This window comes from Solanum dulcamara, chromosome 11, assembly GCF_947179165.1.
Source record: "Solanum dulcamara chromosome 11, daSolDulc1.2, whole genome shotgun sequence".
NCBI classification, from domain to species: Eukaryota; Viridiplantae; Streptophyta; class Magnoliopsida; order Solanales; family Solanaceae; genus Solanum; species Solanum dulcamara.
In genome coordinates, this window is record NC_077247.1 from 53,470,169 (window position 1) to 53,482,082 (window position 11,914).

An 11,914-nucleotide genomic window follows, 5' to 3' on the forward strand; every position below is an offset into this window, starting at 1 on the left:
TGTACTTTTTATTAGATACTATGAGAAACCCAAAAAAATCCGAAAAAACCCAAAAAATCCGAGAAACCCGAAAAACCCGAAAAAATCCAAAAAACCCGAGAAAAATTGATATCGAAAAACCCGACTTTTATTGGTTTGGTTTGGTTTATAGATTTAATAACCCGACACAAATGGTTTGGTTTGGTTTGTAAAAAATCCGAACCAACCCGGTCCATGTACACCCCTAGTTACCACAATTAAACTCGTTGTATTTTTTGCGTATGATATAGTATTTTTCATCCTATTGCAATAGGCACATGATGCTAACACTTGGCTGAGTTTTGTTATCCCAATTCCAGCCATGCATTCCTAAGGACATGCATGGCTCTGCGCGACTTGCTAGTTATTGTAAGATTTGATCGTATCCTGCATTAATAATTTTGGCGTATTTACATTTGAATTATTGCCGATTCTTTAATTTGAAAACGATATCTAACAAATTTCAGGTCATTGTTGTTGATTTTGCCAAAAACATTTGACCTACCTATTTTGCTTTAATTTTGCCTGGACCATAATTGGATAAAAGTCATAATGTGCATTCATCTATCGTCTTCTTCTTCTTCTTCTTTTATTCGATATTTGATATTTGTATCGGAGTTTGACTATATTTGGATTGTGCATTGTAGAGTCCGTTCTAGTGGCAGAGCTCCCAACAACAAAAAAACTCATATCTAAAGCTCGAACCAGAGACTTTAAATTTTGATTAAAAATGAAGGGACTCCAAGTCTCCAACCACCTAAGAGTTTTGATTAAAAGTTGAAGGACTCAACCATCCCACCACAATCCTGATGTACACGTTCAGCTAACCATGCATGTTATGTCTTAGTTTATATTTCGCAGTTGTTACCTATATCGTTAGGTTAGAATGTTGGTAGCCAATTAATGCATATGAAAGGATTTATAAATTGTAATTACTTAAGAACTAATTACCATATTATATAAATATTTTTTTACACCATCGATGCATAGATAAAACTTAAACCATATATTAAACGAAAGAAATATTTAGGATGGTGAGACGTATGCTTAGCTTGACAAGTAACGTAACTAATTACCATATTATATAAATATTTTTTACACCATCGATGCATAGATATAACTTAAACCATATATTAAACGAAAGAAATATTTAGGATGGTGAGACGTATGCTTAGCTTGACAAGTAACGTAACTAATTACCATATTATATAAATATTTTTTACATCATCAATGCATAGATATAACTTAAACCATATATTAAACGAAAGAAATATTTAGGATGGTGAGACGTATGCTTAGCTTGACAAGTAACGTAATCGAGTTTGTTCTCAGTTTCACTTTGTTTTTATTTTTATTATTTTCTTTCCTTTTCTCTTCATTTAACCGCTAATACTACTACCTAAAGCTAAATGCATACAATGTTTACTTAGATTCTGTATACTCTGTGTGTGTATTAGTTGTTGTCAGCAAATACTCAAACCTAGTTTTTTCAAACTCATCAATTGAAAATGCATAACAATTGAATTGACTATTCGTATATGTCATAAAAAAAGTTTTGTACTTTAATGTCCCCAAATTAAAGTTTTCAAGATTATCCAAGTAATTAAGTACTCCCTAAGTTTAATGCATCACATATTCAACTCAATTAAGATTGCTTTCGTCTTCCAATTGTCAACTTTCTACAACAACAACATTCTTGGGGAGTTGAAGAATTGATTTTCTTTAATTTGGAACCATGCATCCACTAGTGCCGTCAAAAATTTAATTAGCAGCTTAATTAATTAATTATGTGAACTTTCACGTACATAGGAATTCGATTCTTTATTTACCCTTCTCTTATCCCAATTTAAGGGGGAAAATAGTGTCATGAAAATTTAATTATCAACTTAATTAATTGATTATCTGGATTATCACATAAGAATTCGATTCTCTATTCTCCCTTCTTCTATCCCAATTTAAGGGGAGGGGGGAAATTAGTACCGTAAAAAATCTAACTAACTTAATTAATTGATTCTCTCAACTTTCACGTAAAAATTCGAGTCTCTATTTTCCTTTCTCCTACCCCAATTTACGATAAAACACCAGTGCCGTGAAAAATCTAATTAGCAGCTTAATTAATTAATTATGTCAATTTTCACGTAAAAATTCGATTCTCTATTTTCCCTTCTCCTAACCCAATTTAAGAAAAAACACTAGTGCCGTGAAAAATCTAATTAGCAGCTTAATTAATTGATTATCTTAACTTTCACATAAGAATTCGATTCTCTATTTTTCCTTCTCCTACCCCAATTTAAGAAGAAAAAACTAGTGTCATGAAAATTTTATTATATCCTTTTTTAAAATATAATAAATAATACAATAATTAATAAAAAGAATAAATTAAAAAATAAGTACTGATAAATTATTTTTTAGTTTTCTAAATTAGATAAATAAAAATGGATATCTATTTTTAATATAGTAGATAAATAAAAGTGGTTGGAGGAAATATTTCAGTGATCGTTATTATTTACTATTTTCTTTTGTTTTTGTCCGTCAAAAAATATTGAAACATTAATTTATTCAAAAAATTTATTTCTCATTATTAATCATATTATAAGTGAATGGTTGTTGTAGGCCTCACATAACAGCACAACAAAATTTATTTCTCATTATTAATCATTGTGTTCATTTATTTATTAAAGGGAAAAGACTCAAATATGTCATAGAAAAGGTTTATTTATGCCAGTTAAAAGTTTGATCCATCTATGTCATTGTTGTTTGAGAAAAGATTCATTTATGCTATTATTTTTTAACTCCGATTTTGCAAAACCATCAAATAATTTTTAACACTTTTCAATTGGAGTTTTGAATCAACTATTCTCTTTTTGCTTCTTCTTCTTCAAGAACATCAAGAACAGAAGAACACCAACAACTTCAAATTTTCAACTTATCTACTTTTCACGAAATCACCTCAAATTTCAATAGTAGCATTCCTCCGAGCTAGATATCAAATTCAATATCTATTAAGCTCGAATTCAAACTAACCCAACAAGAAACATTTAAAATTTCTTCAAAGTGAACTTTAACATGATTTTTTTTTTGAGTCTATGTTCAAAATTTCAAATAATTTGAAGTTATGGCAAAAAATCTACCATTAAAGGAGGTTAAAGTTTTGAAACTTTGAAGAAAAAACCAACTATGTAGCATCTACATCGAGAATTCAAGTATTGTATACGTCATTAGTCCGATCCTTTGTAGGAACTACCCGTAATAGCGAACTTGCAAAATGGATCTGTTTATCATAAAGAGATTCAGCGGTGGAAACTACCGAGCTGGAGTACGGTAGGGGCAAAGGAAATTTCTGGTGGAGCAGTGAAATGCGTAGAGATCTAAATGTGTCTTGTTGGGTTAGGTTTCGAGCTTAAAAGATATTGAATTTTGATATGTAGCTTAGAGAGATGCTACTATTGAAATTTGAAGTGAATTTGTGAAAAATTGAAGAAGTTGAAAATTTGAAATTCTTAATGTTTTTCATGTGCTCTTGTTTTTTTGAAAAAGAAGAAGCAAAAAAAATACATTTGATTAAAAAAACTCCAGTAGAAAAATGTTAAAAATTGTTTGGATGGTTTTGCAAATTTGAGTTAAAAAATAATGGCATAGATAAATCTTTTCTCAAACGTCAATGATATAAATAAGCCAAATTTTTAACGAATAATACAAATAAGTATTTTTTCAAAATTTATATTAAATAAACCTATGTATGCAGTAAAAAAATAATGAATAAATTAGGACGGAGGTAATATTTCCAAATTCAGCTTGAACTTTTTCTTGGACCAGCAGAAAAGATAGAGTACGGGTATGTTCGATATTCCCTTTCCAATTTTTATTTTATTTGGTTCGTTCAAAAAGTTTAAAAAATATTTTACTTCGTATATCCTCTTCTTTCTTTTTTCTTTTCATTTTCAAGTGGATGAGAGTGGACTTATTATTTTATTTTATTTTATTTTATTAATCTATCTATCTATATTATATTAAAAGCATGAAGATCCTTAAAATATTAATTAAACTTTTTGTTCTTTATTAAGAGGCTCCACTTTAGACAAAATCATCTTTTCACTTATGTTTTCTTCTTTTAATGATATTAACTATTAATAAAAAATAATCAAAATCTTAAAATAATTCATATAAAATAATAAATATGTGCCTATAAAATAATAAAAATATATGAATCCTAATCAAAATTCTAAAATAATTCATATATAAAATAATAAATATGTACCTACACACACATATAGTATTGTTTGAACTTTTTGTTCTTCATTAAAATATTTTTATTTAGACAAAATCGTTTTAATATTTTTATTATTTAATTATTTTTATAATATTTAATTGTATAACTAGGAGAAGGAATCCTAAAAGAATTAGGAAATAAGGTTGTCTAGAGAAGGAATTCTATCATAAATAAAAAGCTTACACCAAATAGAAGTAGACGTAAGAATCCTTTATTTTAGGGCGTATTACAAGAAAAAATTCAACCACCTCCTATTTTTTGTATAGATGCGAGATTCTTTTTATTCTTATGATTAATCCTTATTTTCCTTTTGATATTAAAAGTGGCTTTTAAATTTTTATTAAATTATTAGTGTTGTTGGAAATCATCTCCAACAAGAAAAAATTAAAATAGAAGGATACATTAAGAACAATTATTTTTCGGCCATTCTCATTAAATTGCAATAAAAATTTTACTTTATTAGTAAAATTTATTACTATAATACTAATTATTACTATAGTACTATTTATTATGTAATATATTTTCTTTTTTTAGGCTTAAGAATCACTTTTGATATAGGAACTTTTTAATGGTTTAAGCTTTGTAACAGTAAGCTAATAATAAATATATTAAAATTAATTTTGCCTTGAAAAATACTTGGTGAACTAGAACTGTTATTGGAACAAGATACATATGTAGAGTTATAGTATAAAAGTGGTCACCTATCTTTCAACATGAATTATTGTGTTTTCTTTAAACTATTGCATTGTTATATTATTATTCTCTTCATCTTCTCTGCTATTATCTTCTCTTTTTAAGTTTTTAATGCATATTTTTTTCACTAAAAAATGACAAAATATATGCTATGATTTTTCAAACTCACTTTTTATTTTTGATAGCTTTCATCTTGTCTTACAGTAAAAAAGATACAGACTTTGGATAATCATTCAAATAGATTTGTTTATAATGATAAATATAAAATTAATTTTTTTGTTTATGATTTATATTGAATTGAAAAATAAAACTTTCGTTGCTCTTTTTTTATATTTCAAATTAGTAAGCATTAATGAAAGTTCTAAGGGGAAAACCCTTAACATGCCACAATAGTTAATAAAAATTGAGCACGATGCTTTAACTAGTAGTAATAGTAGTAGTAGTAATGTTATATTATTATGCTCAAGAACAAGAAGCATCAAAGAGAGTTTTTGAGAATCATATTTCACCTCTAAGCGATGGAGAACTGAGGCTTATTTTTCTAACTCCTCCTTTTTTGTGTATGTGATTAATAGAATTTTAATTTAGTATGTTTCAATGTACTTAAATAAAAGCATAACTAAATACGGTTAGTGATTGGTTATGGTTCAACTCTGTTAATTCATGAATATGCATTATTAATATATTCATAGTATTACAAGTATTAGTCGAATTACTGTAAACTTCTAAAATATATAGGAAGGAGGTCAAGTTTCAACTTATTTCTTCCAATATTGCCTAAAGTTTCCAAAAGAAAACTTGTCACGTATTTTACATTTTTGAGGAAAAAAATAATTCCCTAAAATTTCCAAAAAGATAATTCCCAACCCTCCTAAAATATGTATTTTTTAAAAAAACAACATTTTTTTAATCAAAACTCAGTTTTATCAAACTAGACTAGATGTCTATTAATTTTTAAATAGATTTTGTGTAGCTTTGAATCACTTTAAAATTAGAGTTTCTTTAACTAATTAATTGATGATAGTTTGTTTAGCTTTGAATCACTTTAAACATAGGATTCCTTCAACTAATTAGTTAATGATAGTTGTTTTCCTTTTTAAGTTTAAATTATTCTTCCAAAACTACCATATGTAAGGAAAAAAGTTAGGTATAAAATTTTCTTACGAATTGAAATCTTGATAGTATCTATGATTCAAAGAGATAAAAAAAAATTAAAAAGATTTTAGTATATTTTTGAAGGTTCTAATAAACAAATTATCATGTATTCTTGATGGACAATTGCTAATTGAGAAGTTTTTGTGAAATCTTGAGATATCTGATGATTGAAGAGACAAATTTACTTGTGATTTGATGCAAGTTTTCTAAAGTTTTAGTATGTTTTTGATGTTTACAATTTGATAGTATCTATGATTAAAGAGTTTTTTTTTTGTGATTTGAGGTCAGTATTATGTAATTTTAGTATATGTTCTTGAAGTTTACTCAAAGACCTTTAATTTGATAGGTCATGGGACACCTAATTCATTATATGTTGAAAGATATGGTCATTTGAAGTTGACCTTAGTTTGAACTCAAATTCAAAACTAAATCGAAAAGACACTTTCAACTCAACTTTGAGATAGAAGCATAGCACGATCTTAATTCACAGCTAATGCACTCATATATCAAGGTATTGATCCTAACCTTATGATGAATGAGATTCGTATACCTTTAGCGCAGCTATTTTTAGTAATGACGGATTAGGCGGTTACAAGTGACTTCAAATAAGTTAGAGTTCCAAAAATATGGAACACGCCTTGAGAAACCAAAAAAGGGACACGTATTCTATAGTTTGAAGGAAATATTAAGAGTGATAAGGATTTATCCTGAATTTCCTGCCTTATTTTCATAATTGTGTTTTGCTTTTTAAAGGAAAGAAAATTTCTTTGAGGAAAAGCTTAAGACTTCTATATAGAAAATATTTTCTTCTTGTATTGTTATACAATAACAAAATAACCTTTCCATTTTTTTTCTTAATCAATCGCAGGTGATGACAGTTTTGACAAATTTCAAGGAAGCATGGCTCACTTGTTAGATTTTATGTATTTTCTTCTCTTGTTTAAGGGAGAATTTACTCTCAATTAATTTGTACTCTCTTTTACACCGGTATATATTTATTGATGTGTGTTAATTGACTGAAGCCACATTATAACATTATTTTTTACCTTTATTCAACGTTCACAATTGTTAAATTTTATGACGTCTTATTATTTCAATTCCAACCAGCAGCTCGAAGCTAAACTATTAGGTTCAGAATTTCATGTGGAAGATGACGAAGAAAAGTCGAAGGCACTAACAAATGCTACAACTGGTTTCACATTACAAAGAACGAGCCATCTTTTTTTTTTGGGTTAAACAGGTGAAAATATATTAATTAATAATATGCATCATTACATGAGAGTGGCGGTTGGTCTAATATGTCGAACAAAAAAGAGCCATCTTTTATAATACTAGTGCTAACAAATTAGATGACGAACATTATTATGGCGTGTTTAATTTGTGCACATGGACAAAGAGTTAGATTTAACAATCTTCAACACTTTAAAGGGAAAAAGAAAAGAAAAGAAGCTTTTAAACCTTAAGTTAAATTTCCACTAATAACTATCAAAGACTTATTAATAAGTGTGAATTCATTCTCACAAATGATGAGGAAAAAAAGTGGCACTGGTAGAAATTTTCTATATAATAAGTGTGAATTCACTCTCACAAATGATAGAAAAAAACTCCCATTAGTAACATAAATTTTAAAATTTGACAACTTCCTTATTCATCTCAATCGAAGCAGCTAATTAGTTACTATTTAACGTCCCGGCGAATTAACATAAATCACTGTTCATTCAATTGATGAAATTAAAAATAGCCGACATATATATAATATGTGTATCCTCACTAGTTCAATGAGTTAAAAAAGAACCATTAATACAATAATGTATAGTGAGAATAACTAAATCAACAAGGATGAAGTCTTTATTTGATTTGGATTTTTTTGATAGAAAAACAAACAAGAGGAGGACATTTAGAACTTACAATGCAAACCAAATGTCGTAATTGAAAAAGAAAAAAGAAAAAAAAAAGATATATAGTGTATCCTATACACATATACCATTCAATCAATTCCCCTTTCAAGCAATTATTTTTTCCGTCTTTTTGCTTTGGTCCCTCTCCATTATGTATAATGCTTCAATATTACATCTAATAGACGAAACAAAAAGATAAAAATATCCAAACAGACCAATAATATGCCTTCCATTTTTTGTGCCCAAGAATACGTGTCTATCAATTTGTATACACGTATAAAATTTTCTTCAATAAAGTGTACACAATAAACGTGGAGTTGGCACAGCCACTAGTCGATTAGCCATTGGAGCAGTAAGCCCAAATATATCATCCATTTTAAGTTCACTTGGTTTCATCCCATCAGGTAATTCCCAAGTAAAACAATGAAGAAGATGGGCCACAGCCATTTCTAATGCATAAAGCCCAAGTTGCATACCGGGGCAAGACCTTCGACCCGACCCAAATGGTATAAATTCAAAATTACCTCCTTTAAAATCTGGCACACCTTCTTTAAGGAACCTACAAGGCTTGAAAGTATCAGGATCTTCCCATGAATTTTTGTCACGTCCAATGGCAAATGAATTTATTACAACATGTGACTTTGCCGGAATATAATAGCCAGAGATAGTCGATTCCTCTGCGGTTTCGTGGAGGAGGAGAGGGATCGGAGGGTGAAGTCGGAGAGTTTCTTTTAAACAACATTTTAAGTAGGTTAATTTTTCAAAATCAGATTCTTCAACTTTTCTATTGAGTCCAACAACATTAGCCAACTCTTGTTGTACCTTTTTAAGATCCTCTGGACTTTTCATAAGGTTTGCCATGGCCCATTCTATTGCAGAAGCCACTGTCTCTGTCCCTCCAAACATTACATCCTGCAAAAAAATTTATCAATAAAGTTAGTTTAGTAAAATATAATTTTATTTAAAAAAATAATTGTTTAAAAGGGTGTGTATATCCAGTCAAGTTAATATAAGTCAAGTAATATTAAAAAAAAAAGATACGTAACAACGTACTAATTTTTATTTTTTAATATTGTGGTTGTGTGAAAGTTAAATAGGTATGTGGGTAGGTAAGGGGGTTAGGTAGAAGTAAGATAAACTATAACTTTTACATCGTTTTCAGGAAAAATGATTTTTCAAAGGGATAATGAGCGATACCAAATTTTCTAGATAGCTATTTATTGGCCTGTTTGAATTTTAATCATAGAATATTGGCCTGTTTGAAATGTTTATATCATAGAGAAATTGGAATTACGGGCCCCTATTTAATCTATTTTTACGGCTTTAGTTCAGTTTACACGTAACTACATGTATTCATTGGCTAGTTTGACTGCTAGTTTACGTATTTTGGAAAAGGGAGATTTTAAAGTAGCAATAAGTATTAATAGAAAAAATTTAAAAGTCGAGCCAGGTGTTGACAACAAATTTTACTTTACTAGGTTATCAATTTTCAATATTTTTCTTTTCTCTAATTTTGTGATGATTGAGAAACTTTAACGCATCTTGTTATTCTAAGAACCAATGATATAGAGTCAACTTAGTTAAATGATTATCAAAACCTTCATCTTACAAAGAAAGTTAAAAAAATACAGTAAAGTACTAAAAACATACCTTGGACATATATTCACGAAAAACATTTGTGTTGCCTAAGCTTCAATGATACTTGATAGGTATACATTAGCTGCTAGAGACAGCCACGTTACTAGCTAGTACCAAATGATTTAAATTAAAGTTTTCTGATTTGGGAAAAGATTTTTCTAGATCAATTTAATTTGTGTTAAATTAAAATACTCACTTTCACTGTACACTTTTTTCCCAATACTCCCCTTTCAATTTATATAACACGGTTTTCTTTTTAGTTAATTAAAAAATCTCACTTTTTAAATGGGAACTTTTCATTTCTCTTATTGAGAATTTTCTTATAATCTTTTAAATATTATGACATATTTAATGCCATAAGTTTCAGAAAGCTATTGTCACACAAATGTTAATTATGACTTGTTTTGGCAAGAAGTTCAATTTTTTTGTTTCCATCTTAAACCCCTTATCAATTCAAACTTCTATAACCACAAGGAGACACTTCTCATTTTATCCTGAAAAAAATTTAAAATCACATAAATATTATGGTATATTTAGTTCCAAAAATTTCAAAAGATTTTTATCGTCACACAAATGTTAAAGCATTTTTTAGACTACAAATTTAAATATTTATTTTTCTAAATCCGCATATTGATTTAACTTATACCACGTTAATTATATTGGAACAGATGGAGCATGTAACAATCACAACAAAAAGGAAACGAAAAGAAAAAGATATATGTATGGAAAAGCATTAGGGTATTTGTTTTATCCAACTTACCATGATGATAGCTTTGATATTATCCCTAGTAAGCCTTATAGCATTCTGCAAATTATCTTCAGACTCATTTACTTTTGTTTCTTCACTGTAAAAAGCTAAAAGCTCATCTACCATATCAGTATCTCGATAGCCATCATCAATAGTAACATTAGCCTTCTTTCTTTCAATATGGTCATCAATAATCGAATCAATGAAACCATCAAGCGATGCCCGTGCCTTAGCAAGTTTAACATTTAGACCTTGCTGACCAATCCAGCCTAGCCATGGAATAAAATCAGCCATGTTAAACGCACCGAATAGCTTAGAAAATTCTTGCAAAATTTTAATAAAATCGTCTTGTCCTTCATCAGAACTAGTTCCGAAAGCAGCCCGGTAGATAATGTTACGAGTGAGACAAAAAACAAGTTCCCCTATATTGACGGATGTGCCGGTGTTGGTTGTCACGATCCTGACCATTGAATCCACTTCGTCGCGAACTGAGTCCCATGACTCAGCTCGTTTACGACTGAAGAGTTTCATGACACATAATTTTCTCATCTGACGCCAAAAGGGTCCATAGTCAGCAAAAGCCATGTCTGCAAGGTCGTACGTTAGGTATCTTATGGCTACGGTCTTTGGACGGTTCGAATATATGTTGTCTTGTACCTGTTAAAAATTAAACATGTTAATTTAATATTTGAAAAATAAGGTAGCCAAACTTAGTAGTACTACAATATAATAAGTTATGTTATACTGAAAATTATTTATATTGTCAATATATATTATTGAATTTTTATATATGCCTGTAGTACTTGGCGAGCTTCCTCTGGACAAGATATTACAATTTTGTGGACATAACCCATTTTGAGGTGAAAAACGCCACCATATTTTTGTGCTAGTTTGGCAAGACCACGGTGAGTTAACTGGTCCATCATCATCATGTTACCAATGAGAGGCCAACCTCTTGGGCCTGGGGGGTAAAGTTTCCGGCGAGACGTCGAAAAAAGGTATAAGAAGAAGAGAGGGATAATGAAGAAGAAGAGTAACATGGGCTTAGCTTGTAAAGCTTCAAGAATTGAATTGATATTGTTTTGCACCGTCTCTTTCATTTTGTATCTAAATTTCTCTTTTTTCTTTGTTTTTGAGTGGAGATTTTGGGAGATGCTGGTGAAGTATATGGGAGATGAGGACTAGTTGGGATGAACTCAAAATTTTGGTTCTACCTTTTATTGGTGGATAGTATGGGGTCTTTATAGACAAATATATACCACCTGTCGGTTACCTAAGTTGGTGTATATACTGTTGATTTGGCGAAGAAAATTAAAAGTTTAACTTTGTAAATTCATAGTATAACTTTATTCTATCTATTCCACTAGGTCTTGATAAGGCCTATGTATATTCTATTTTCTTCAAATTCCACTTATTTTTACTAAATATATTATTATTGTAATTGTATAGAAATTTACATGATCAGCGAATATGAATAAAATCCAAACTTTTATG

The 11,914-nt window shown here is 29.3% G+C and overlaps 1 protein-coding gene across 2 annotated transcripts; it reads right to left on the minus strand.

Annotated features, from left to right (window-relative positions):
- Positions 1 to 7,966: 7,966 nt before the first annotated feature.
- On the minus strand, positions 7,967 to 11,645 carry LOC129873338 (cytochrome P450 84A1-like). 2 transcript variants are annotated; one of them, XM_055948415.1, is made up of 3 exons: positions 11,224 to 11,645; positions 10,433 to 11,077; positions 7,967 to 8,946 (listed from the first exon to the last, which is right to left on the minus strand). In XM_055948415.1, exons 1-3 carry the CDS (start codon positions 11,518 to 11,520, stop codon positions 8,323 to 8,325), a joined length of 1,566 nt encoding a protein of 521 aa, XP_055804390.1. In that variant the 5' UTR covers positions 11,521 to 11,645; the 3' UTR covers positions 7,967 to 8,322. The 2 variants fall into 2 exon arrangements, with proteins under 2 accessions (XP_055804390.1, XP_055804389.1); XM_055948414.1 differs by having other exon boundaries at positions 11,215 to 11,644.
- Positions 11,646 to 11,914: the final 269 nt, after the last annotated feature.

What these genes read in the sequence shown, in the direction of transcription:
- LOC129873338 (XM_055948414.1), bottom strand. Translation starts at nt 11,520, where the DNA reads ATGAAAGAGACGGTGCAAAACAATATCAATTCAATTCTTGAAGCTTTA. An exon ending in AAGCTCGCCAAGTACTACAG is followed by an intron (nt 11,078 to 11,214) that starts GCATATATAAAA and finishes AATTTTTAACAG; the next exon opens with GTACAAGACAACATATATTC. An exon ending in ATATCAAAGCTATCATCATG is followed by an intron (nt 8,947 to 10,432) that starts GTAAGTTGGATA and finishes ATTTTTTTGCAG; the next exon opens with GATGTAATGTTTGGAGGGAC.